This window comes from Nerophis lumbriciformis, linkage group LG06 (assembly GCF_033978685.3).
Source record: "Nerophis lumbriciformis linkage group LG06, RoL_Nlum_v2.1, whole genome shotgun sequence".
Lineage (NCBI taxonomy): Eukaryota > Metazoa > Chordata > Actinopteri > Syngnathiformes > Syngnathidae > Nerophis > Nerophis lumbriciformis.
In genome coordinates, this window is record NC_084553.2 from 35,013,904 (window position 1) to 35,040,514 (window position 26,611).

Genomic DNA, 26,611 nt, shown 5'->3' on the forward strand with positions numbered 1-26,611 from the left:
TGATGCAAGTTATAACACTTTTTTTGATTTATTATTGAACTTGATGCAAGTTATAACACTTGTGTTTTATTTATTATTGAACTTGATGGAAGTTATTTTATTGTTACGGCTCAGGCTCCTGCCAACGCCGCTCATCCGTCTGTGCGCACCTCGGGACACGCCCACGGGTGCGCACATCCAGGGACGCGCCGCGCGCGTCTCCGCCCTGCTGCAGCCACCAGCTGCAATCACTCGCTGGCAATCTGCACACCTGCGACTGATCAGAGCGAGATCAATAAAGGACCAGTGGACCCAAGGATCGTCGCGGGAACTTAGTTTTTCTCATGGTGTACCGTAAGCCTTATGCGCTCTTACTGTGTTGTTTTTCCCTCCGTGATTCTGACGTCTGTTGCTCTTCCGCAGTGCCTTCCCGAGTCTTCCCTCCTCGAGATCTCCCGTTGTTTCCCCGGTGTTTTGGACTGCCTTCTTCGTTTCCCGACTCCTCACTCGCCCCTGGACTCTGACGTCTCTCTCTGCCCCACGGACCCCTCGCTGAACTTGGACCCCTTTTGCCTTGCCCTCTTTGGACTTGTCTGCCTTTTCTCATCAACACTTGGTAACACACTTCAGATATCTACACACATAGTCTTACACTACACACACACTCTTGTATTTTAGTCGCACACTCTATTTCTATGGTTTAGTTGTAAATGTTTATTATTATATATATTTATTATATATAATAAATTATTGTATATACTGCCCCCTGGTGTCTGAGCCATCACCTCTCTCAGTAAACACAACATTTATTTATTATTGAACTTGATGCAAGTTATACCACAGCTGCACAGTTATTTTATTTATTATTGAACTTAATGTTATTTTATGTTATTGAGTTCGAATGTATACAACTTGATGTTCAATAAATTTGAAAATGTTAAAGCTTGGCATTAGCGCTCTGTTGGGGCGATGGGGGCAGGTGGGGCTTGAAAACTCCCCCTTGTCCAAAGTGGGGGATGACAAAAAAAGTTTGAGAACCACAGGTCTAGGGTGTCAGTTTTAAGTGTTGTTACAATTAGCACTGGATTGTTAGCATTAGTTGCTGCTTCGTTCAATGGACAAAGGGCCTGGTCTACCAACCGTTTACATGTATTAGAACATGTGCAAGCTTGATATCACACGCACATGCTTAGTAGATAAGCTTTGCGCCTCTTATGGTGCGTTTCATTCGTACTAGGATGTCAGAATTTCCGAGTTTCTGGTGGAAATTTCAACTGGAACACCCCTCGAGGTCGGATTTCTGACTCGGAAAGACAGAGCATTCTCCCCAACCCCGAGTTGGATTCAAAGATGGCTGCTCTGGATGTAAACAACATGCACCTTTTATAATATTCGTTATTAGCACTTCTGTTTAGTTTTTGTCGCACTAATTTGGTCACATATGATGTATTGTGGACATTTATAAATGGTTATGTTACCGGTGTGTAAACCAGGGGTTCTGAACCTTTTTGACCTCGAGGCCCTTCTTTTCCACTACATAGTAGCCTAAGGCTCACTCAAATATTAACTCTGAATTATTCATCTCACTATTGATTTTAATCATATTCAGTAATTATATCCGACCTACTTACAGTTTACAACCTTTTCAAATGATCTAAAAACCATGTGGTACCAAATTTTTCGGACTATAAGTCGCTCCGGAGTATACGTTGCATTGGCCGAAAATGCACAATAAAGAAGGAAAAAAACATATATACGTCGCTGTGAGGGGCGTGGCCTGCGGACCTGCAGCGAGGCGGGATGTGTCGGGACCGGCTTCGAGATTAGCGACAGGTGAGTGGATGACACAGCTGAGTGTGTTTGTCTGATCACCTGTCGCTCTGTTAAAAGCAGCAGTCGGGAAGAAGAGAGGAGGTGGAGCACGAGCGAGAGCGAGAGCGAGAGCGAGACAGACGAACAAAAAGACTTTTGCTGAAAAGCACAAAAAAGACTGAAAATAAAACAGTGTTCAACCCTGAAAAGGAGCTGTCATGTCTATGATTGGGGTCCAGAAGAACCCGGAAGTAAGGGACTTCCACAATTTGGCGCCCAACTCGGCTGGACCACCGGAGGCAAGGGAAGACGACACCCTGATGGCTCTCGCGGGAGCGCTCTCTGAGCTGGCAGCGACCACCCGCCAACAGTGCCAGGTCCTGCGGGCGTTAGCGGACCAGGGGGGCGGCGCGCTGCCAGTGCCGACGGCCGTCACCATCCCCCGCATGGGCAAAAAAGAGGATCCCCATGCCTTTTTGGACATTTTTGCGGCCACGGCGAGAGCATGCGCGTGGCCGGAAGAAGAGTGGGGGGTGCGGCTCTTGCCGCTCCTGACGGGGGAGGCGCAGCGTGCGGCGCTCAGCCTGCCGGCGCCCTCCAGAGTGCGCTTTGAGGACCTGAGGAGGGCGGTGCTGGACCGGACGGGAGGCACCACCGAAGATTACCGACGACGGTTCCGGTCCATGCGTCTGGGGAAGGAGGACCGGCCATTCGCCTTTGGCCAGCGGCTCCAAGAGGCGGCGACGCGCTGGCTGCAGCCGGGAGAGGGAGATGGCCGACTGCTGGACCAGATCTTACTGGAACAGTTTGTGGAGGCGATCCCTACGCAGACGGCGAACTGGATCCGGTACCACCGGCCCCGGGACCTCGCAGCGACCTCGCCGAGAACCACCTGGCTGTCCACCGCGAGGAGCAACCGACACCAGCGGCGCACGGACCGAGCGTGCGACATGAGAAGGAGAGAGAACGACACATTCCCCACTTTAACCCACGTGACCCTCCCTCTACTCTGTCTCCGCAGGTCCCGGCTGCTGCTTCCAGAACATCTCCCGCGCAGACGGCCCCTCAAACGCTTGGGCAGGCGTGCTGGAGGCGTGGGCGGCCCGGTCGCGCGCGTCACGGACCTCCGCAGGTGGAGGTGGGGCGCATGACCCGGGTGGCCGCTCCTTCAGTGCCCTCCCCCGGCCCGGGTGAGACGTACGGTATGAAGGTAACGATACAAGGGAGGACATACCAGGCGATGGTGGATTCAGGTTGTGGGCAGACCATGATCCACCAGAACCTGGTTCGACCCGGGGCTTTGAGACAGGCAACACGGCTAAAAATCAGGTGTGTTCATGGGGATGTGCACGAGTACCCTATGGTGCCAGTAGAAATTTGGTATGAGGGCCAAAAGCATAGGGTCGAGGTAGCTGTAAGTACGCACCTCTCGCACCCCGTAATCTTGGGCACAAATTGGCCGGGGTTTAACCATTTACTGACACAATGTGTGGGGGTGCGTTCACGGACCGTAGGAAAGGGGAGCATCCGCGCGGTTCTCAGTGGTGACGCGGGTCTGTCCGATACTGCCGAGCGGGAACCGGTGGGGGCTTCCCCGGCCCCCCACTGGCACCCTATGGAGGATTTTCCGCTCGGACCAGGTGGATTACATCGACGGTCAGCTGGTGCGCCCGGGAGCAGCGCGGGTGTTCCCTCACTTCTCGATTATTAGAGATAGATTATACCGAGTGAGCCGTGACACTCAGACTGGAGAGGAATCCACCCAATTGTTGGTGCCAAAACGCCGCAGGGAAATGGTTTTCCAGGCAGCGCATTACAATCCCATGGCTGGCCACATGGGGTATAATAAAACACTCAATCGGGTCATGGTCCGATTCTATTGGCCGGGCATCCGGGCAGACGTGCGCCGCTGGTGCGCTGCCTGCCCGGACTGTCAGCTGGTGAACCCGGCGGCCACCCCAAAGGCGCCTTTGCGCCGCTCATGGAGGTCCCCTTCGAAAGAATGGGTATGGACCTCATCAGACCATTCCACCCGAGCACACGGGGTTATCGCTTTGTGTTAGTCCTAGTGGATTACGCAACACGCTATCTCGAAGCAGTGCCCCTGCGCTCCATCTCTGCAAAGAGTGTAGCGCAGGCCCTGTTTTAGGTCATCTCCCGAGTTGGAATCCCGAAAGAGATTCTGACTGACCAGGGCACGTCCTTTATGTCACGCACGATAAAGGAACTGTACGGATTATTGGGTATTAAAGCGATCCGCACCAGCGTATACCATCCACAAACAGATGGGCTGGTGGAGAGATTGAATAAAACGCTGAAAACCATGATCCGTAAGTTTACACATAAGGACAAACCAAATTGGGATAAATGGCTGGATCCCCTACTGTTTGCGATGCGGGAGGTACCTCAGGCCTCCACAGGCTTTGCGCCTTTTGAGTTACTATACGGCAGGAAGCCGCGCAGAGTGTTGGACGTAATTAAGGAAAGCTGGGAGGAGGGGCCAAGCTCCAGCAAAAACGAAATTCAATACGTCATGGACATGCGAGCAAAACTCCACACGGTGGGGCACTTGTCACGCGAGAATTTGCTCCGTGCCCAGGAACGTCAGCAGCGCACGTATAACAGGGGGACTCAGCTTAGAAAATTTTCACCGGGAGAAAAAGTGCTTATATTACTCCCCACATCCAGCTCGAAATTACTTGCGCGCTGGCAAGGACCCTTCGAGGTCACACGGCAAGTGGGTGATGTGGACTACGAGGTCCGGCGCTTGGACCGGGGCGGAGCCACCCAAATTTATCATATAAACCTCCTGAAAGCATGGAAGGAGGCGGAGCCTGTTTCCATGGTAACGGTGGTTAAGGAGGAGGGGGAGTTCGGGCCGGGTTCGCGCGCTAGTCCGCCCTTTCCCCTCCTCTGTGACGATCAGCTCACGTTAGCGCAGAGAGCGGATGTTGCTAAACTGCAGCAGCGCTTCTCTGATGTGTTCTCCCCTCGGCCCGGGCGCACGAACCTCATCCAGCATCATATTGAGACCAGCCCGGTTGTTACGGTGCGGTCTCGGCCCTACAGGCTCCCCGAACACAAACGCAAAGTAGTTCGGGAGGAATTAAAATCCATGCTGGAGTTGGGGGTAATAGAAGAATCCCACAGTGCGTGGTGCAGCCCCATTGTTCTGGTAGGGAAGAAGGATGGGTCTGTGCGGTTCTGTGTGGATTACCGCAAGGTGAACGAAATTTCACGTTTTGACGCGTACCCAATGCCTCGGGTCGACGAGCTCCTGCATCGTCTGGGCGCTGCTCGTTTCTTCACGACACTGGATTTAACCAAGGGCTACTGGCAGATTCCCTTGTCACCAGAGTCCAGGGAAAAAACGGCCTTTTCCACTCCGGAAGGTATGTACCAATTTGTGACACTTCCGTTTGGCTTGTTCGGTGCGCCCGCCACGTTCCAGCGCCTCATGGACCGGGTGCTGCGACCCCACGCTGCGGCCTACCTGGATGATGTCATCATCCAGAGTAGCGGCTGGGATGAACACATGCGGCGGGTGGGGGCAGGGCTCGAGTCCCTGAGACAGGCAGGGGTCACCGCCAACCCGGCGAAGTGTGCAGTTGGCCGGAGGAAAGTACAGTATCTGGGGTACCACTTGGGAGTAGGGCAGGTGCGGCCGCAGGTAGATAAAACAGCGGCAATTGCGACCTGCCCAAACTCCAAGACGAAAAAAGAGGTGAGGCAGTTTTTGGGTCTGGCGGGTTACTACCGGAGGTTTATCCCCCGGTTTGCGGACCTTACCAGCCCAATAACTGACCTCACCCGAAAGGGTGCTCCAGATCTGGTCCAGTGGACGGAGCAGTGCCAGCAGGCGTTTGAGAGGGTTAAGAAGGCCCTCTGCGAGGAGCCGGTCCTGCACATGCCTGATTTTTCTCTCCCGTTTTGTCTGCAGGCTGACGCGTCGGGCAGAGGACTGGGAGCGGTTTTGTCCCAGCAGGTGGAGGGCGTCGACCGACCCATTCTCTACATCAGCCGGAAGCTGTCCGAAAGGGAGGCAAGGTACAGCACAGTGGAGAGGGAGTGCCTCGCCATCAGGTGGGCGGTCGGGGCCCTCAGATACTACCTCCTGGGGCGCTCATTCAGCCTCTGCTCGGACCACAAACCCCTCCAGTGGCTCCACCGCATGAAAGATGCCAACGCGCGGATCACCCGTTGGTATCTAGCTTTGCAACCCTACAACTTCAGAGTGATTCACAGACCGGGGGCATAGATGGCTGTGGCCGACTTCCTTTCCCGCTCCCTCACTGGGGGGACGGGGGGGGGAGTGGGCGCGGCCGGACGGCGTCCCGGCCTGAGTCTGGCGGTGGAGGTATGTGAGGGGCGTGGCCTGCGGACCTGCAGCGAGGCGGGATGTGTCGGGACCGGCTTCGAGATTAGCGACAGGTGAGTGGATGACACAGCTGAGTGTGTTTGTCTGATCACCTGTCGCTCTGTTAAAAGCAGCAGTCGGGAAGAAGAGAGGAGGTGGAGCACGAGCGAGAGCGAGAGCAAGACAGACGAACAAAAAGACATTTGTTGAAAAGCACAAAAAAGACTGAAAATAAAACAGTGTTCAACCCTGAAAAGGAGCTGTCATGTCCATGATTGGGGTCCAGAAGAACCCGGAAGTAAGGGACTTCCACAGTCGCATTTTTGGGGGAAATTTATTTGATAAAATCCAACACCAAGAATAGACATTTGAAAGGCAATTTAAAATAAATAAAGAATAGTGAACAACAGGCTGAATAAGTGTACGCCATCCATCCATCCATTTTCTACCGCTTATTCCCTTCGGGGTCGCGGGGGGCGCTGAAGCCTATCTCAGCTACAATCGGGCGGAAGGTACACCCTGGACAAGTCTCCACCTCATCGCAGGGCCAACACAGAGAGACAGACAACATTCACACTCACATTCACACACTAGGGCCAATTTAGTGTTGCCAATCAACCTATCCCCAGGTGCATGTTTTTGGAGGTGGGAGGAAGCCGGAGTACCCGGAGGGAACCCACGCAGTCACGGGGAGAACATGCAAACTCCACACAGATAGATCCCGAGCTCGGGATTGAACCCAGGACTACTCAGGACCTTCGTATTGTGAGGCAGATGCAGTAACCCCTCTCCCACCGTGCTGCCCTAAGTGTACGCCATATGACACACAAATAACCAACTGAGAACGTGCCTGGTATGTTAACGCAACACATCATGGCAAGAGTCATTCAAATAACTATAAAATATAGAACATGCTATACGTTTACCAAACAATCTGTCACTCCCAATCGCTAAATCCGATGAAATCTCCCTCCTCGGTGTCGCTCCTGGTATGCGCCACTAGCGTCCATTCTTTCTGCTGCTCGATTGCCGTTCTCTGCTGCATATTTCACTACGTCCAGCTTGTAATCTGCAGTATATGATTTCCTTTTCGGTGGCATTTTAGTTCAGCCCTTCTCAGTTTTTATAAGTTACCGCCAATGTTGATGTGATCCATTTTAATAGCTGCGGCAGTAGCGTATAGCATATAGCAGTTAGCATACCATGACCCACAATGCACTTCTGCCATGACCCTCCCGCGCCGAATTCTTATTGGTTGGCGTGTGAGTGACGATTGCTGACGTGTGTGTGACGATTGCGAACATTTTTACATTTTACATTTTAATGCTCTTACGCGAATGAGATAAATAATATTATTTGATATTTTACTGTAATGGGTTAATAATTTCACACATAAGTCGCTCCGGAGTATACGTCGCACCCACGACCAAACTATCAAAAAAACTGTGACTTATAGTCCGAAAAATACGGTAATCAGAAATATTATTTATTTAACACAAACTTTAGGTCTGGCTGATTAGAAAAATAACTACTAACCAAATATACAGTACTGCATAAGAAGGGACGGATAAATAAGCAAAAATACATTTACATGTGCTAAAATAAACTACATTTATAATGAATATATTTCTTAACTAAACTCAAAAAATGAAATGAATACTTTTTGTGCTTAAGAATATTCTCAATGACTTCTTTTCATTGTTTGATATTGTCATTTGATATTGTCCCTGCCACAAGTGGTGGGAAAGTGCAATACAACTGAGTAAAACAACTTGCACTGAGCCTAGTCTATAAAATCCACTACACCTCCCTGATACCAAAGTACATGTCAAACTACTTCCTTAACGTAAATGACCGCCATAACCACAACACCAGGGGGAGCTCCACTAACCACGTTAAACCCAGATTCCGATCTAACAAAGGTCTTAACTCATTCTCCTTCTATGCCACATCAATATGGAATGCACTCCCAACAGGTGTAAAAGAAAGGGCATCTCTATCCTCCTTCAAAACCGCACTAAAAGAACACCTCCAGGCAACTTCAACCCTAAACTAACACCCTCCCTTCCTCATCATACCTCTTCGGATTTTAAACAATCAAATGTAAACAATCAAATGTAGTCACTTTTTCTAATAATTTCTGATCACTCTCTCTGTGTCCAATACTAGCTGTACATATGTACCAAGTCAGACCTACACTGTTCCAATGTCCATTTCTCTGATGATGCAATTGTTGATGACTGAAGTGTTGATACCAACCAAACTTAACCCCCCCCCCTCCATATCCCACACCCCGGATTGTAAATAATGTAAATAATTCAATTTATATACTGTGATGATTATCTTGTGTGATGACTGTATTATGAAAATAGTATATATCTGTATCATGAATCAATTTAAGTGGACCCTTAAACAAGTTGAAAAACTTATTCGGGTGTTACCATTTAGTGGTCAATTGTACGGAATATGTACTTCACTGTGCAATCTACTAATAAAAGTTTCAATAAATCAATCAAAACCGCTGCGGCCAATACGGACCAGAGCTGAGAAACAGATATCCCTCTTGGGGGCGCATGCGGCCCAACAATGAGCCCTGGTCCTATAGTTAAGAAACATTGGTGTGAATAACCATTTTTTCATGTGGCATATATGTTCTACATCGCTAGCAATAGCATCTGTGCTTCCTCTTCATCCACCATGTTTGAAGGTTGCAGAAGGAGTGCATATTTTCTCATAAGTTGTTTACATTTAGACACGGCAAGCAAGCAAAACATGTTTGTAGATGTCGCCATCTTGATTTCCTACTTCATAACTGGAATGCTCACAACTCAACAGTGACGTCATTCTCAGCACCTACTTCCAACTTCCGAGGTAAATGGAACGCACCATTAATTGAGCAAAATAGAAAACACAATCAATTTACCATGTCTGTTTTCATGAATACGCAGAATATGTGCTTGTTTGATTGATTGATTGAGACTTGTATTAGTAGATTGCACAGTACAGTACATATTCCGTACAATTGACCACTAAATGGTAACACCGGAATACGTTTTTCAACTTGTTTAAGTCACGTTAATCAATTCATCGTAAATGATTATTACAACGCCCAGAATACTGGGAGGATGAGATGCAAATAAAGTGGAACCTCGATTTACAAACACCTCTATTTGCGACCTTTTGGGTTTACAAACCTTTAGATTGAACCAAATATGCCTCTATGTGCAAACCATTTCTCGGCGTACGAACGCTTCATTCATTCACTTTGTGTGCCCCTGGAAGCCTTAGGTCGCTGTCATTTTAATGACATCATTCCTCGGACGTGGCCCTTTTAGTGACTCCTATGTCACACCCTGTTTACACATTTGAGATCAGTACGCCAATGGCGCACGGATTGCTGATTTGGCTCGCAAATATGGAAGAAACAAGTCCAAAATTGCAACCATTATAAAAAAAAGACATTGATATGGTTGCTGACTTTGTCAAAAGGGTTAAATATCTTCCCAAGGACGGAGATAAAGTGCAAGACCAGGTCAAAAAGCTGTTTCTTGTCTGGATAAATGAGAAGCAGATTGCGGGTAATAGCATTTCTGAGACTATTATTTGCAAGAAGGCTTGCCATTTATATGGCGACCTGATGTCCAGAGGTGACCAGCATGGAAGAACAATATAAGAGGAGCCGTGGGTGGTTCGAACAGTTTAAAACGAAAACTGGTATTCATAGAGCTGTGCAGCATGGCGAGGCTGCTAGCTCCGACAAATCTGCTGCTGAAGAGTTTGTCAAGCACTTCAAGGATTTCATCGGCAAGGGAGGCTTTGTACGACAAATTATTATTATAGAAGTTTATTTGAAATAGGGACGGATACAAAAACATAGACATCTGAAACAGTTATCCAATGTATGCATCATAGTGTTTGTAGCCAAAGCTAATTTACAACACTTGTCCCCAACAACAACACAGATCCAACATCATCAAAATAGGAAAATAAAAAATAGAATGAGTCGAAAATAATGATAATAGTAATAATATAGACAAAGTGCAAGCGAGAGTTAAAAGCCAATAATAATAATAACACAGACAAAGTGCACACTAGATAAAAAACAATTAGTAAAAATTAGTAAAAACTAAACATGGGAACAAGATTGTTGCTCAACTAGCCATAATTTTGTTTGTTTTTTGAAAATGAAAGTTTTTAAGAGTGATGAGACCGGACTTTTTTTGAAAAGATGCTGAAGCGGACTTACATTACAGCTGGGGAGAAGGCACTACCAGGGCACAAGTCGATAAAGGATCGCATCACAGTGCTGATTTGTGCTTACGCTACGACTGTAAGGTAAAACCACTGCTCGTTTACCACTCTGAAACTCCCAGGGTATTCACCGACACAAAGCAAAAAGGATTTTCCGTTTTTGTTTTTTTATTATAGCAACATGGTTATTAACGTTTTGGGGAGAACCAACAAGACTTTTGTGTGTGTGCGCCCACGTTGGTTGGGGGCGTGGTTAAGAGGGGAGGAGTATATTTACAGCTAGAATTCACCAAGTCAAGTATTTCATATATATATATATATATATATATATGTATATATATATATATATATATATATATATATAGTATATATATATATGACTATATACATAGTCAAGTATTTCATATATATATATATATATATATATATATATATATATATATATATATATATATATATATATATATATATATATATATAAAAGAAATACTTGACTTTCAGTGAATTCTAGCTATATATACTGTGTATATATTTATTTTATTATATATATATATAAATAAGAGAAATACTTGAATTTCAGTGTTCATTTATTTACACATATACACACACATAACACTCATCTACTCATTGTTGAGTTAAGGGTTGAATTATCCATCCTTGTTCTATTCTCTGCTACTATTTTTCTAACCATGCTGAACACCCTCGCTGATGATGCATTCTGCTTTGTCTCCTTGTTGTGTGCTCAGTTGTGCACTGCACTCTCTAAAAGCCGTAGATGTTATTGTCACATATGCATGTACAGTAGATGACAGTATTGTCCTGTTTAAGAGTGTCACAACATTGCTGTTTACGGCAGAGGAACTGCTTTACGGTAGACGAAAATGTGACTGCTGTTGTTGTGTGTTGTTACCGCGCTGGGAGGACGTTAATGAAACTGCCTAACAATAAACCCACATAAGAAACCAAAAACTCGCCCTCGATCATTCTACAGTTATAACGTGATTGGGCAGGCACGCTGTTTATATTGTGGGAAAGCAGACGTAAAAACAGACTGTCGACACGTCACTCAGGTCCGCCTGAATTTCGGGAGATTTTCGGGAGAAAATTTGTCCCGGGAGGTTTTCGGGAGAGGCGCTGAATTTCGGGAGTCCATCCATCCATTTTCTACCGCTTATTCCCTTTTGGGGTCGCGGGGGGCGCTGGAGCCTATCTCAGCTACAATCGGGCGGAAGGCGGGGTACACCCTGTCTCCCGGAAAATCCGGGAGGGTTGGCAAGTATGGTTAGTAGAAACTGATTTTCAGTAGGAACAGTGGGCCCCATTCAGCAACCGTTCTTAAGAACACATTTTGTTCTTAGGCCCACTTACGAAATTTTTAATGAGATTTTTGTATCCACCAATGTTTCCTTAGCTGGGATTTGTTTGTAGGTAAGAACAACATTTACGAGTGCTCCAGAGCACTCTAGGGTGGCCTATTTGTTCTTAAGTGTGACAAGTTCCCTTACTTTTATTGTCTAATGTTAAATTAATGTCATACATGGATAGACAGATACATAGATAGATAGATATATATCGATATATATTGATAGATACATAGATAGATAGATATAGATAAGACAGACAGACATATAGCAAAATGAGCAATGTATAGACATTTCCAAATACCGTGTGCGTGCATGTGCGCATGCACACACACACGCACACACACACACACACACACACACACACACACACACACACACACACACACACACACACACACACACACACACACACACACACACACACACACACACACAATCAACAATTACCGAGGCGTTGATTTAGTGATTGGTGACTCTTTAAAAGACCAACAGGCCTCTCACACCCTGTTGCAACTCAACTCACACAATGGCAATGCTTTTGCTGGCTACTGCAAGATGGCGCAGATCGTGCCCTGGGGAGGGAGCACATATTTCACGACCATGTACACCTATTTGCCCGAAGTGACGAATATTTATTTGAAAGCTTTAGGCTACCTCAGCGGTCCCCCCTTTCTTAAACTTACGTTTTGACATTATGTATTTCCCCCGCGGGATAATACGAATTTCTCGTCAGTAATCTGTTTGTGTTTTCACCGTGTGTTTGATGTTCGGCTTTTCCGCCGGAATTGTGCCCTTATATGGGGAATTAAGAGCGTTTACCTACGCAACTGATGGAATTAAGGGTGTTTACATATGCATATTGGGGAAATAAGGGCGTGTTTATATGCAAATTATGATAGACACGCACGCGCTAACCACTTGGCATTCAGCAACTTAAGAACAGCAGGTGGGGAAAATTTGGCCGTTTAAGAACATGTCATGAATTTGAATGGCCTCCTCTTAGGAAATAACTTAGGAAGAAAGATAAGAGGAAAAGTTAAGAACTTATTGCTGAATGGGGCCCAGTGAGTACACACAACTTTTTCTTGAGGATCATGCAGTAAATCAGTTCCACCAGCATGTCAATATGTGGTACTAAAAACTGAACGTAAACCATATATTTATTCTTATACTCACCTGCATAAATGTCTTAACACATTGTATAAGAATTTGTGTATTTTCCATTTTTAATGTGATGGTAATCCATGTGTTTATTTGGTACATATAACATAACAGGCTGTTGGATTTGATTAAGTGTATGCATGGGAATCAAAGCTTACGTTCCCAAAATATAGATATATTTTTGCACCCGAGTCAGTCATATGAGGTTGTAAGTGCTTGTAAATTCCAGTGTTATATTGCTGATTAATTCATCTCCCATACAAAAGTGTCTACCCTGTACGAAGATGGGTACCACAGCCATACTTTATAAAAATGGAATTGAATGAGTGGGCTACATTGACTCAATGCTCCAAGGTGAGTATCAATGCTAATGTAACGTTATAGGGGAACAGCACTTTTTTTTAATTTTGCCTATCGTTCACAATCATTATAAGCGACGAGAACACGTCTTTTTTTTTTTTATTAGAATTTTAAAGATGATATAAAACGCTTGGAATAAGCTGCTTATGGGAGTCACCATTGTAGCCTTCGAAGCCCTCTAAAACAACTTCAAAAACCTCCATCAATGTTTTGTATACACACTGCAGGCATATATATATATAATGTAGTAACAGACACGTTCATAACAATATGTAATATGTTCAATATTTACCGTGTTTTAGTCATTTTAATCAATGCCGAGACTGACTTCTTCCGCGCATTCATTTCTATTTCCGTAGCAGCGTACGTCTGTTCTAGATATGACAGACTTGGTAACAAACAATGGCGACAGCTATTCTATTTTGAACAAATATGGATCACAACCTTATCTTTTAGAAGCTGAATGAGCGGAGGATGAACTGCTGCTTCTCGAAGCCAGCGCGAAGAAAAGGGTGAAATGTTGGCGCAGATGGAAGCCAAAAGAGTGAGGTCGGCGTGACACAAAGCTGCAAATTTGGAATTTGGAGACAAGCCATGTCCATCGAGTGAGTCACATTATGATATCTATCATGATACACGCATCACGTGATGCGTGTTATTGCAACTACAGTACATATGCTGTCTGGCCAGCTGTGTACAAACAAAACATGAAATGTGGGCTAATACTTTACAGATACTGTAATATGATGGTTCATGTTTTTCAGTCAGTACAGGTTATTATCCTATCGCAGTGTTGTGCATCACAATTCAAGACCAATGGGAAGTAGAAAACACGATTGAACAGTGTACTATTTTAGAATTTAACCAAGATCTTTGTGAAAAGTAGCATGGCATCACGCAAATTCTACGGCATTGCAAGTCCTTGTTAAGAAAAAAGTGTGCATTCCTTCTTAGCTGTCTGCTATTTTCTTCATTTGGGGCCACTTGCCACCATTCACAGTGACAATAGGATCTGACCAGCAGTGTACCCTACCTCATTAAGGGAGTTAATGAGGTGATGCATTCTCTTAATGGCCTCTTTTACTTCTGACAAAAGTCTTCCTACATTTTGCAGATAATTAATTCAAAGACATGGGCTGTGGAATTAAAGCCAAGCCTGGCAGAGACTCCAGCAGCATCTTTTATCTATTTCCACTTCTAACTGTCCCCCTCTGAATCAAAATACTTTAACCCACTTCCCTTCAGGTTGGACTACAAAATGTGCCCACCAATCACACCAAGAGTATAGACTTAAATAGCAATAATAACAATGCTAATGTTTGAAAATCGTGAATTGTAACATTTAGTCTTCTTGGTTGCATCGTCACACAGTACAGTCCTTACCTCGACAAGAGGATGCCAGTGGGCGACAGGTTTTCGGGGATACGTAAGCATTTCACTCCAATGCTCTCGACCCAGGTTGTCTGCATCATTGCCGACCCGACACACGCCAATGACCTCATTATGGCCGACACTGTGCATGAAGAGGAAAACAAATGTACAGTTACAACCGGCCCTGCAGTGGGAAAACAATGCATAGATTACAGTCCCTCCAGGCTTTTGCAATGTTACGATTGCATCAAATTACGCACATTTAACCAATCCACGCAAATTATGTGCGGCCTCGCAACTTTATCCAATCCCCGCAATTTCCCAGCACACTTTGGCCAATCATCGACATTTTCACCAATCAAATTTGCCCAAGCAGCACTCAAAACACAATGCAATTATCTAACCAATCAAATGTTTCCCTGCATCATCCCGCGGCTTCACTTCCTAGTTTACATTGATAGATATTGAATCATTCACTGGTCTATTGCTTCTATTTTACTGACGTCATGTCCGGGTCACGCCCCGCCCATTGAATATGCGTGGTGGTCAAGCTAGTTCTGTTCTCAATAGGTACTAGACGCCATTTAGCCTTTCTAAATGGTTTGTTTGTGTTTTCGGCTGTACGAATCGTTCAAATTGCAAAAAGGATACTCTGCGTTTCTTCAGAGTTCCTCGAGAGGTAATCAAAAAGGGCGGAAGAGTGCCAGATTTTACAAAACAACAACGAGAAAAGCAGCTCACACTCCAGTCCAAGGGAGCAGAGTCGAAGAATGCATGAGTTTGCAGTGCTCACTTCGTTAAAGGTTTGTTTGACATACTTTAAACCAGTGGTTCCCAACCACCGGTACCGGTCCGTGGATCGATTGGTACCGGGCCGCACAAGAAAATAAATAAATAAATAAATAAAAAATATATATATTTTATTTTTTATTAAATCAACATAAAAAACACAAGATACACTTACAATTAGTGCACCAACACAAAAAACTTCCCTCCCCCACTTTCTGTTATTAATATTTCTGGTTCCTACATTATATATCAATATAGATCAATACAGTCTGCAGGGATACGGTCCGTAAGCACACATGATTTATTTATGACGAAAAATAAATAAATAAATAATACAATACCATATCCCCCCCCCCGTTCATTATTTCCCAATTAAGAAGGATATAATTTGTTTTTCATGTTTGTGTTTCGAAAAGCACCAACTCGGCGAGTCTAAATAAATAAAAGCAAATGTGAGAAAAACCTAGAAGAGTTAAGTTTCTACCAAAGACAACAATCATGAATGAAGCTTTCAGCACATACACAGTGTTGACATCCATAGTTATATTTTGATAAAGATGGGGAAAAACACGCTGCTCTTAAACAGAGTGCACAACAGCAACAAACATGTCAGAGGTCATGTCAAACATGAGGTACATTATAAAATGTAACCTTAAACGAGCAAAAATTATGCATATTTATCCGGGAGTCTTGAAACCAATTTCCTTGACCCAGCAACACACAAAGAAGTTGTAGACCTCCATGCCATTCTAAGTTTCCATCTTTTTTGTCGTGTACAATGGCGTCTGGAGCACAATAGTTTGATATGTCTGGGAACGCAACCGACGTATAATCCTTGATATCACTCGATAAATCTTATTTTGATAAAGCAAAGGGATCCATTCCAATGCGTAGTTAAATTTTTTGCTCGTATCTGCTTTTGGCAGGATAATTTAAGCCTATTTTGTACTCAGATAGTTCAAGCCAAGATGGCTGTTGTACAGCCAGCAGTGCGCGGTCAACCACCACTGCTTTTCACTTCCGGGAAGAAGTCACGTGACGGAATACAAGCAATAGAGGGGTTCAGATTTGTTTCAGAAAGCGCATTGCCGGAATCCATTTTGAAGGGCGAGCCTCATTGTTCACGATAGCGCCACACGTAATATTTGGTCACATTTGGTTTCTTTTTTTTAGATTAGCTGAGTTGGTCCTTTGTGAAACACTCGTAGCAAACGTGCTTAAGAAATACAAATAATATCAAGATAATACTTAAATGGCAAAAAATAACCGTTATGTATATCAAACCAACATTTAATGAAGTGATCACTGCAAACTCATGCATTCTTCGACTCTGCTCCCTTGCACTGGAGTGTGAGCTGCATGATTTTTTTCATCGCTGTTTCCACAAAACTTGCACTCTTCCGCCCTTTTTGATAACCTCCCGAGGAACTCGGAAGAAACATTTATCCTTTTTGCGGTCTAAACAATTTGTACGAAAAAAACACTAAATGGCACCTGTACCCATTGAGAACAGAGCTAGTTTGACCACCACCAGTATTCATTGGGCAGGACGTGAGCCGGATGTGACATTAGTAAAATCCCAACAATACAAAGTGCGAATTCTTTAGAAATGTCCTTTAATGTTATTTGTATAGTTTACTCATCTTTAGTATAAATGCAACGATCCATTTTCTACCGCTTGTCCGCTTGTTGTGGGGTGCTGGAGCCTTTCCCAGCTGCACAAGTGGCCACCTCATTGCAGGGACAACACAGATAGACAAACAACATTCACACTCACATTCACAAACTAGGGCCAATTTAGGAGTTGTGAGGTAGCCGGAGTGCCCGGAGGGAACCCACACAGTCACGGGGAGAACATGTAACCTCCACACAGAAAAACTAAGAGCCTGGGGATCGAACCCAGGACCTTCTTATTGTGAGCCACGTGCTGCCCTAGTATAAATGTATTTACCAGAAAGTTTTTTTTTACCTCATGTGAAGGCTGAGAGTCTTTTAGTATTTTACTTGCAGCAGTATATGTGTACTTTAATGTGGCTGAATAAACCATATTTCGAACATTTTTGCGTGCCATGTTGGTCAGGTGTTTTTCTCTAAATGTGTTTATTAATTACTTTTTTCTTAGCAAAATTCCCTTTTTACAATCGGAGTGAAAATCACAGAAATGTATTGCAACTTTGTCTTTATCCTGCAATTTTGTTGCAACAAACACCTAAAAGAAACTTTTCATTGCAATTTTTAAGCACCGTCATCAGTAATGCGGACGCTGTATCGATCCGTTGTGGTGAAGAAGGAGCTGAGCCGGAAGGCAAAGCTCTCAATTTACCGGTCGATCTACGTTCCCATCCTCACCTATGGTCATGAGCTTTGGGTTATGACCGAAAGGACCAGATCACGGGTACAAGCGGCCGAAATGAGTTTCCTCCGCCGGGTGGCGGGGCTCTCCCTTAGAGATAGGGTGAGAAGCTCTGCCATCCGGGAGGAGCTCAAAGTAAAGCCGCTGCTCCTCCACATCAAGAGGAGCCAGATGAGGTGGTTCGGGCATCTGGTCAGGATGCCACCCGAATGCCTTCCTAGGGAGGTGTTTAGGGCATGTCCGACCGGTAGGAGGCCACGGGGCAGACCCAGGACACGTTGGGAAGACTATGTCTCCCGTCTGGCTTGGGAACGCCTCGGGATCCCCCGGGAAGAGCTGGACGAAGTGGCTGGGGAGAGGGAAGTCTGGGCTTCCCTACTTAGGCTGCTGCCCCAGCGACCCGACCTCGGATAAGCGGAAGAAGATGGGCGGATGAATGGATGCAATTTTTAAGAAGAACTTCTGAAATTTCAGGCATTTCAAAAAAGGCCTGCAAGATCTTGGGGGACTGAAAACTGTTAAAGATGCAAATATAGCATTGTTGGCACATTTGTTGGAAACCTGTGCTTTTTGGGGTCAGTGGTATTAAAACACTTGAAACACTAATTACAAATTCAGAAAATCTCCATGGGATGTAATGTTATTGAAAAAAAATAAGCTTCAAAACATTGCAACTTTTGCCGCATGTTTTTGAAAATGCAGCTGCGAAATCAGAAATTGAAAGCCCACAAACTCCTGGAGGGACTGATAGGTGATTAACAGTTGGGTGTGACAGAGTTAGGGCAGAGATTTCGAACCGGTCATAATCCATGACTGCAACCAACAGGCTGATCTGCTCTATGGTCTCTGGTTGGACATCAAAAACAATGGCTTCGTTATAGACCGGATTCAAAGTGTTCCGCTTTGTAGAGGTCTTCCTCTTCTTCAATCTGCGACCGTCACACATGAGAGAAACCTTGACGTATGGATCTACAAGGGTTGGAAAGGAAGGAGAAAATTGAAAACACTAATCGAAGCCGCGGAGTCGGTAAACAGAAATGTACTTTTAATTACCAGATGCCCCTGTGATATCCATGGCCTTTAGGTTGCGAGCTTTTATCATTGTGATGGTCAGCCTCCCTGCAGTTGGTAGGTAACACAGAGAAAACATCAGGTCGCCCAGGTCCACGTTATCCTGGAAGATAGAACACTTACATATTAAATTGCATTACTGTTTTTTATGACATGAGCAAAGTATGCCGGGCGATGTCTAGAAATGTGTTTTAATTAAAGCACACTCTTGCTTCTCCACAGATGGAGACTTATGTTTGAGTGCAGAAAGGCAGAAGCACACTTATCACATATCGCTCCTAAAATAACTCCAGGCAAGGGGTGAGAAGCAGCACACACACACGTCTGCTGAAGATCTCATACACTAGAATCTAATTGAGTTTAATCAGCGTGGGACTTTTTAAAATAAGTATTTTTGTTGTTGTTGCTGTTGTTAAATGATGCCGTCCATTTTTGTGGCTCAGTTTAAAAGAATAGTCTGTGTTGCATGCTGTGCAGGTGGGTGTTTAAAAGGAGCTATACTGAGATGCAGCTCAGTCAAGCGTGGCAAGGGGTTTGATTCCCAGCCAAGGCATAACTGTGCTTAATCACATGGCCACTGCACCTGCAGAAATCTTCTTTGATAAAATACACATAGAAGTAAGAAGAGAGAGGAACCAGTGCTCCACAATCCTTTTCAGAAGTAATGATCATACATTTTGCAGGACCGTATTCTGATTAATGGCTTTAAATGAAAACTTTTGAGTGCAGAATTGTAATGCAGTACACAATACAATATGTTGTTGTCCTTGTTTTCCTGAAATCAATTGACATATCTAAAAAATATATAAAATATCTTCTGTTATTTGCTAACTTGCACAACTTTTGGGGGACTTTTCCCCAGTGTGTCTCTGTCTTGGCTGTATCTTTCTAAACCTTGTGTGTGTGTGCGTGCATGCATGCATGCATTAGAGTGTGTGTAAGTGTATGCGTGTGTAAGAGTGACCGGAGGGAAAAAAATTAGCAGGAGAGTCATTTGGAGCCACTTGTTGGTTTCCTCGTATACAAAGACACTGAATATAATAGTACTAACTCATTGAAGTCCTATTTAGGTTTTTTTAAACTGTTCATATTTCTAACAAACTTAGGGATACCAAAAATAATGTAAAACCGCATTTAAAATAAATAATAACTTATAATTCCACTTTCATGTGTCACTTTCAGCAAAGAAACACCAATTTTAAAAAACACAAAATCATCTTAAATCAACATTTTCAACTCATCCACAAACTGTGTGGTACTATTTCACAGTCGGTGCAGTACATTGTTCCCTAAAGCAGTGTTTTTCAACCTTTTTTGAGCCAAGGCACATTTTTTGCGTTGAAATAATCCGGAGGCACATCACCAGCATAAATCATTAAAAAACTAAACTCAGTTGACAGTAAAAAGTCGTTGTCGCAATTGTTGGGTATGACTTTAAACCATAACCAACCATGCATCACTATAGCTCTTGTCTCAAAGTAGGTGTACTGTCACGACCTGTCACATCACGCCCTGACTTATTTAGACTTTTTTGCTGTTTTCCTGTGTGTAGTGTTTTAGTTCTTGTCTTGCGCTCCTATTTTGGTGGCTTTTTCTCTTTTTTTGGTATTTTCCTGTAGCAGTTTCATGTCTTCCTTTGAACGATATTTCCTGCATCTACTTTGTTTTAGCAATCAATAATATTTCAGTTGTTTTTATCCTTCTTAGTGGGGACATTGTTGATTGTCATGTCATGTTCGGATGTACATTGTGGACGTCGTATTTGCTCCACAGTAAGTCTTTGCTGTCGTCCAGCATTCTGATTTTGTTTACTTTGTAGCCAGTTCAGTTTTAGTTTCGTTCTGCATAGCCTTCCCTAAGCTTCAATGCCTTTTCTTAGGTGCACTCACCTTTTGTTTCTTTTTAGTTTAAGCATTAGACACCTTTTTACCTGCACACTGCCTCCAGCTGTTTACGACATCTACAAAGCAATTAGCTACCTGCTGCCACCTACTGATATGGAAGGGTATTACACGGTTACTCTGCCGAGCTCTAGACAGCACCAACACCCAACAACAACACATAATTTGCAGACTATAATTACTGGTTCGCAAAACATATTTTTAACCCAAATAAGTGAAATTAGATATCTCCCACAGCACACCAGACTGTATCTCACGTGTGCCGCGGCACAGTGGTTGAAAAACACTGCCCTAAAGCATTTTGCTTTAATTGTCTTTAATTTTCTAAATATATATTTTAGGGCTGTCAAAAATAACAAGTTAACTCAAGTAATTAATCACAAAAAATATTGCATTAATCATGTATATACACATATTAAACAGTTAATTTTGAATGTGTTGCATTCAAGTGAGATATTTTAAAAAATATTCCTGGGTGACTAACAATAAAATTGCATTTGTGTCCAAATACCGGTGTCTTTTTTAAGGTATTTTAAATTAATAAATGCAAGTATAACATGTGATTAATCATGACTAGTCCAAATTCAAAAGTGTGATTAATCACATTTTGAAAAATATAATTTGACCGTACTTATATTTTTATTTTAATAATATACAATTAAAAATATATTGGCTACTTTCTTACTATACTTGTATGAAACTGTTATGCAGTCCTAATCTATGTATATCACACAATCTGCTCTTGCAACAAGTTAAATCTGGCAATGAATGTGACAATCTGGACAGTTTCATTAAAAACCACGATGCAGTGATTACAGCACACTCTAACTTATTCAAATGTAAAAGGCACATTTGCCAATGGCTGCAACATATTCTCCCACTGAGACGTACAGTATTGTATTTGCACAGATCGTTGGCTTTTGCGACAAGGCAAACTGTGCACAGTATGTGTCTGTGTGCTTGAGTTAGGCTCCCAGGAATGCAAAGAAAACCACATCAACATGTCAACAGAGCATACCGATCTGCCAATCATGCTGTGACCTATGTCATTTTATTACAGCTCACTTGCGCTGATTAATTTGGGGGCTCTGCCCTATAAACCCAAAAACAATCAGCTGGGACTCCACACACAAATCAATATTGTCAAAATCAATAAAGCCTCAATCGGAGTAACTGACAAAACATATACATTGAATTTCATCAGCTTTCTCTGCCTTCGAATCAAACAGCAGTTACGAGGATCCTGTTGTGATATTGGCATCATGCAGTACAATGAAACAATTTCAGGAAGACAAATGTAGCTGCCACGGAAAATCCATCTGTTCTTGTTTTTATTGAAGTCCAATTGTGCCTCCTTTTCTTTAATGTGCGCACACTGATGCACACACTGTAGTAGGTCTATGATAGGCACAAACACTTGTGAAAATACATTATTATCAGGCAATACATTTAAACAAAGATGCACTGAACAGTAAAAACTAATTATAAAGAATTTGAAATTTGGGCACTTAATTCTAGACACTTAAAGGCACCGATCAAATTCCGCCGGTACTACCTGGTACGGATTCACGTAAAATGAGAAAAAAGGACTGGACTCTTACTATTATGTTGGATCCACTATGGACTGTACTCTCACAATATTATGTCTGACCCACTCGACATCCATTGCATTCGGAGAGGGGGGGGGGGGGGGGGTTACCCACATATGCGGTCCTCTCCAAGGTTTCTCAGTCATTCACATCGGCGTCCCACTGGGGTGAGTTTTTCCTTGCCTTTATGTGGGCTCTGTACCGAGGATGTCGTTGTGGCTTGTGCAGCCCTTTGAGACACTTGTCATTTAGGGCTATATAAATAAACATTGATTGATTGATTGAAAATCAAACTTGTGCCGTCACATCCGGAGGCAGACTAAACACCGCTCAAACGCTTGATGAGGAAAAACATCACTCAAGCAGCACTCAGGGCGGACTCAGCCAAACTGCCTCTAGGAAGGTTCTTCTCAAATACTATGTTTCCATGAATTCTCAAATATTTCTTTTTTTTTTGTATTTTCACACTTACGTGTGAAGTCCAAGTGTCCATGCACACACACACACACACACACACACACACACACACACACACACACACACACACACACACAAATCAGTCAAGCCCTCCTTAGCCCCCTAGAGCAGTGGTTCTTAACCTTGTTGGAGGTTCCAAACCCCACTAGTTTCATATGCGCATTCACCGAACCCTTCTTTAGTGAAAAAAAAATATTATTATTTTTTTTTAAATTCAAGACAAAGTTATATGTTTTTTTTACTGATGCACACAATGAACCGTTCATGAACATCACCTTGTTCAAAGAAAATAACTAACACAGTGCATGAACGCACAACAAATTACACACCTGCAAATCAGTGTGACTTCTGCTGTTGCCTTTGAGAGACCAGTTCAGATATGCGTGGCTTCACCTTGGCAAGTGCCACTCTCATGTCATTTTTACAGCAAAGTTTGTTCCTTTTCTTCGTTTTCCACCCAGACATACAATACTAGTACACAGCTCATGAAAAACAACATTTTTTGTTATTGTCATTGTAAGTGGGTCAAAACACTTATATTAGAAAATAACCTCATGGTTGTCCTCACTGTTGTCATTTGATTATAATAATAAAACATTTAACTTGTTATTTAGTGAGGTTTGGGACAGGTGTGCTGCTGTTGTGGCCACAGGGCATGTGCACGTATGACGCATATGGAAAATTAGAGGGAACATTGTTTTGCGGTATCGATAACACGCCGATAAGGAGAAGTTTTTATTCACACCCTGAGGCCGACTCACCTAACCCCTAGGGTTCGATCGAACCCAGGTTGAGAACCACTGCCCTAGAGGGAAAACATCCAAGTCTCTGTCTTTAATCTAGTTTGCAGTTTCATACTGTTTATTGTTTTTTACAAACTTGACTTCAAAATGCAAAGCTAGAAGAAGTGGACAGACTCTTTTAAACTTATTTACAGAGGAAGATACAGTAGCCGGACTTCCAAGCGGCGAGGCGAGCTGCTCACAGGGACTTCGACCTTGTAGTTTGAAGGGAAATGTCAAATTAAGGACGAGTAAAACAAAGGTAAATCACATCAATTGCTCACTATTTACTTTGTTACATGCTGTGAAAGTAGTCAGTGACACACCATTTGTGTAGTGATTAGTCTCAACCCGAGTGAACAAAACGCCAATGCTAACAGGCTAACGCTAAATCTGATATGTTTATAAAGTACCAATGATTGTCACACACACACTAGGTGCGGTAAAATTATCCTCTGCATTGGCCATCACCCTTGATCACCCCCTGGGAGGTGAGGGGAGCAGTTAGCAGCAGCAGTGGCCGCGCCCGGGAATCATTTTTGGTGATTCAACCCCCAATTCCAACCCTTGATGCTAAGTGTCAAGCAGGGAAGTAATGGGTCCCATTTTTATAGTCTTTGGTATGACTCGGCCGGGGTTTGAACTCACGACCTACCGTTATGTGAGATAAACACTGACATGTATTATTGATGTATTATTTACATCTAGAATGGCCCATGAGGTATCACCTGACCCTAATTAACTCGTCATTTACAGAGGGAACGACTTTCTGACTCAAGGGCGCTGTGGATAAAAGCCCGGCTGACTTTTTAGATAAAATATGACTCATTTTGTTTTTAAATCATACTGTTTTGTATATTATTGCTTTGTATTTAATTTACTTATACAAATGTAGAAGAAATATGATCTAATATTGTCTGTTTATTTACATGGTTTCAGTGCAGAACTATACTGTACCACTCATCCATACGTCATCAGTCTGATTTGTATAACTTACCCTGAACTGGGAAATGTGGTAGAAACACAAACCACACATTTTAAAGGAATATATAGTTCCAAGAACTAATCAATCAATGTTTATGTATATAGCCTTAAATCACAAGTGTCTCAAAGGGCTGCACAAGCCACAACGACATCCTCGGTTCAGAACCCCCATCAGGGCAAGGAAAAACTCAACCCTGTGGGATGACAATGAGAAACCTTGGAGAGGACCGCATATGTGACGCATCAGAATCCATCGTTAGCAATAGATCATTAGTCATTTTTGCGAGGGCTGTTTCTGTAGAGTGATTTGCCTTGAAACCGGATTGAAAGGGTTCACAGAGGTTGTTAGACGCTAAGTGTTCATTTAGTTGCTGTGCAACAATTTTTTAGAGGATTTTCGAAATAAACGGAAGGTGGGACACCGGCCGGTAGTTTACCATGAGGTCAGGATCGAGGTTCCAGGACTAAAGGTTCCAGGACCTTAAAATTCCTCAACTTTTGGTGGAAAAATGCCTCCAACGTCTTTTCCCATTTAAAAACGACATACCCCAATCTAAACGTAGATGAACACATTACTGTCTGAGCAACTAAGGTATTCAATTGTGCACATTGAACCCACAGGCTCTACTCTCTTAGTGTCTCTCAGAGTGATTGGTCTTTTCTCAAAGGAAAAAAAAAGATGACGCGTTCAAAAACCATCGAACAGAGCAGGAATGGCAAATAAAATTAATCGATTGTCACAGACTTTTCATTTAAATAAATCTTGATGTGCTCTAATACAAACCGATATTTAAAAAAAATAAAGGCTTAGTCAACGGATAAAATACTAGGACTAAAAACACTATCAGTAAATAATGCAAAATAGTAAATTTTTTAACAGTGTATCTTTTTATCTGTTAAAAAAAATACCTGATCAAAAGTTTTTAAGTGTTGTGTATATGTAGTTTTTGAGTACTTAGTAGTTTTGATAAGTCATTATCAATTACATTTTGGTTAATACTTGTATATGTTGGAGCTTGGAGCAAAACGTTTAGGGAAGGTGCTAAAAATGCAATACATGCATTTGTGTTGGAATTACCTGTAAGGACACTTTTGTTCTGATTGGAATTGTTGTGTGCTTATTTTGGGTACTGATTTCTTACACTGCACACTTTTCAAGTGCCCTAAAGGCAGACAAAAATGTTCGGAGTTTGGCATGAGATTTAGTCATAGTAAAATGAAATGTGGTCTAGACAACACTGCAGACAATCACACTGTATCAATGTTGTGCAGAGGTGATTCTGCACCACCATTAGCCGCCTTGCCTGCTGGTTTCAGCCCCTTCAGGGCCTTTGCATCTGTTTGTGAACATTTCACCTCCCAGTGGAAAACATAAGCAGACAACGACGAGTGCATGAGATGACAGCAGTGTGCCGTCATTTTTCCGTAGAGATGTGAACATCACAACAAGCTGGAACTATAAATGCTACACTTCAAGTAACACGTGACTTTAGCTTACAAAACATACAATAATCATTCATACTCTTTAAAAGCTTTGTGTTGCACTTGCACTTTCCTTTAAAGGAACAGTGTAAACCAGGGCATCCAAAATGCGGCCCATGGGCCATTTAGGGACCACGGTGTCACACCCCGCCTCGGGTGAAGGTAATGTAACCTTTGCAAACCAGACTTTCAAACCAAGGATGGCAAGGCACGCAGTTGGTAACAGTTTACAAACATTTATTTACAACCCAAAGTGTCAAGAGGTGAACAACAACAAGAGGAAACAAAGCACCCAAATTCTCAGTAGATGTTTGATGCATGGAGACCTGAGCTCCTACTCAGGACAGAGAACCTCCTCTGGCAGTAACAGACAGCAGACTGTCAAAAAAAATGGCATTTTACAACTTAAATAGCCAATAGCCCCTCCCACTAGCTGGGACCAATTTAACATGGGGAATTAAGAATACCGTTCTTTTGTAAAATACACCATAAATAACCATCACATGTCTAAAAGTATTCACATAGTAC

General features: G+C 43.3%; 1 protein-coding gene across 1 annotated transcript in view; it reads right to left on the reverse strand.

Moving 5' to 3' along the window:
* syt9a (synaptotagmin IXa) overlaps positions 1-26,611 on the reverse strand; it is a 104,128-nt gene that overhangs the window by 11,221 nt on the left and 66,296 nt on the right. The window contains exons 4-6 of the mRNA XM_061964207.2: positions 18,851-18,971; positions 18,595-18,766; positions 14,668-14,797 (exon numbers count right to left, since the gene is read on the reverse strand). Coding sequence (XP_061820191.1) covers positions 14,668-14,797; positions 18,595-18,766; positions 18,851-18,971 — 423 coding nt within the window. The remainder of the gene's footprint in view (positions 1-14,667; positions 14,798-18,594; positions 18,767-18,850; positions 18,972-26,611) is intronic.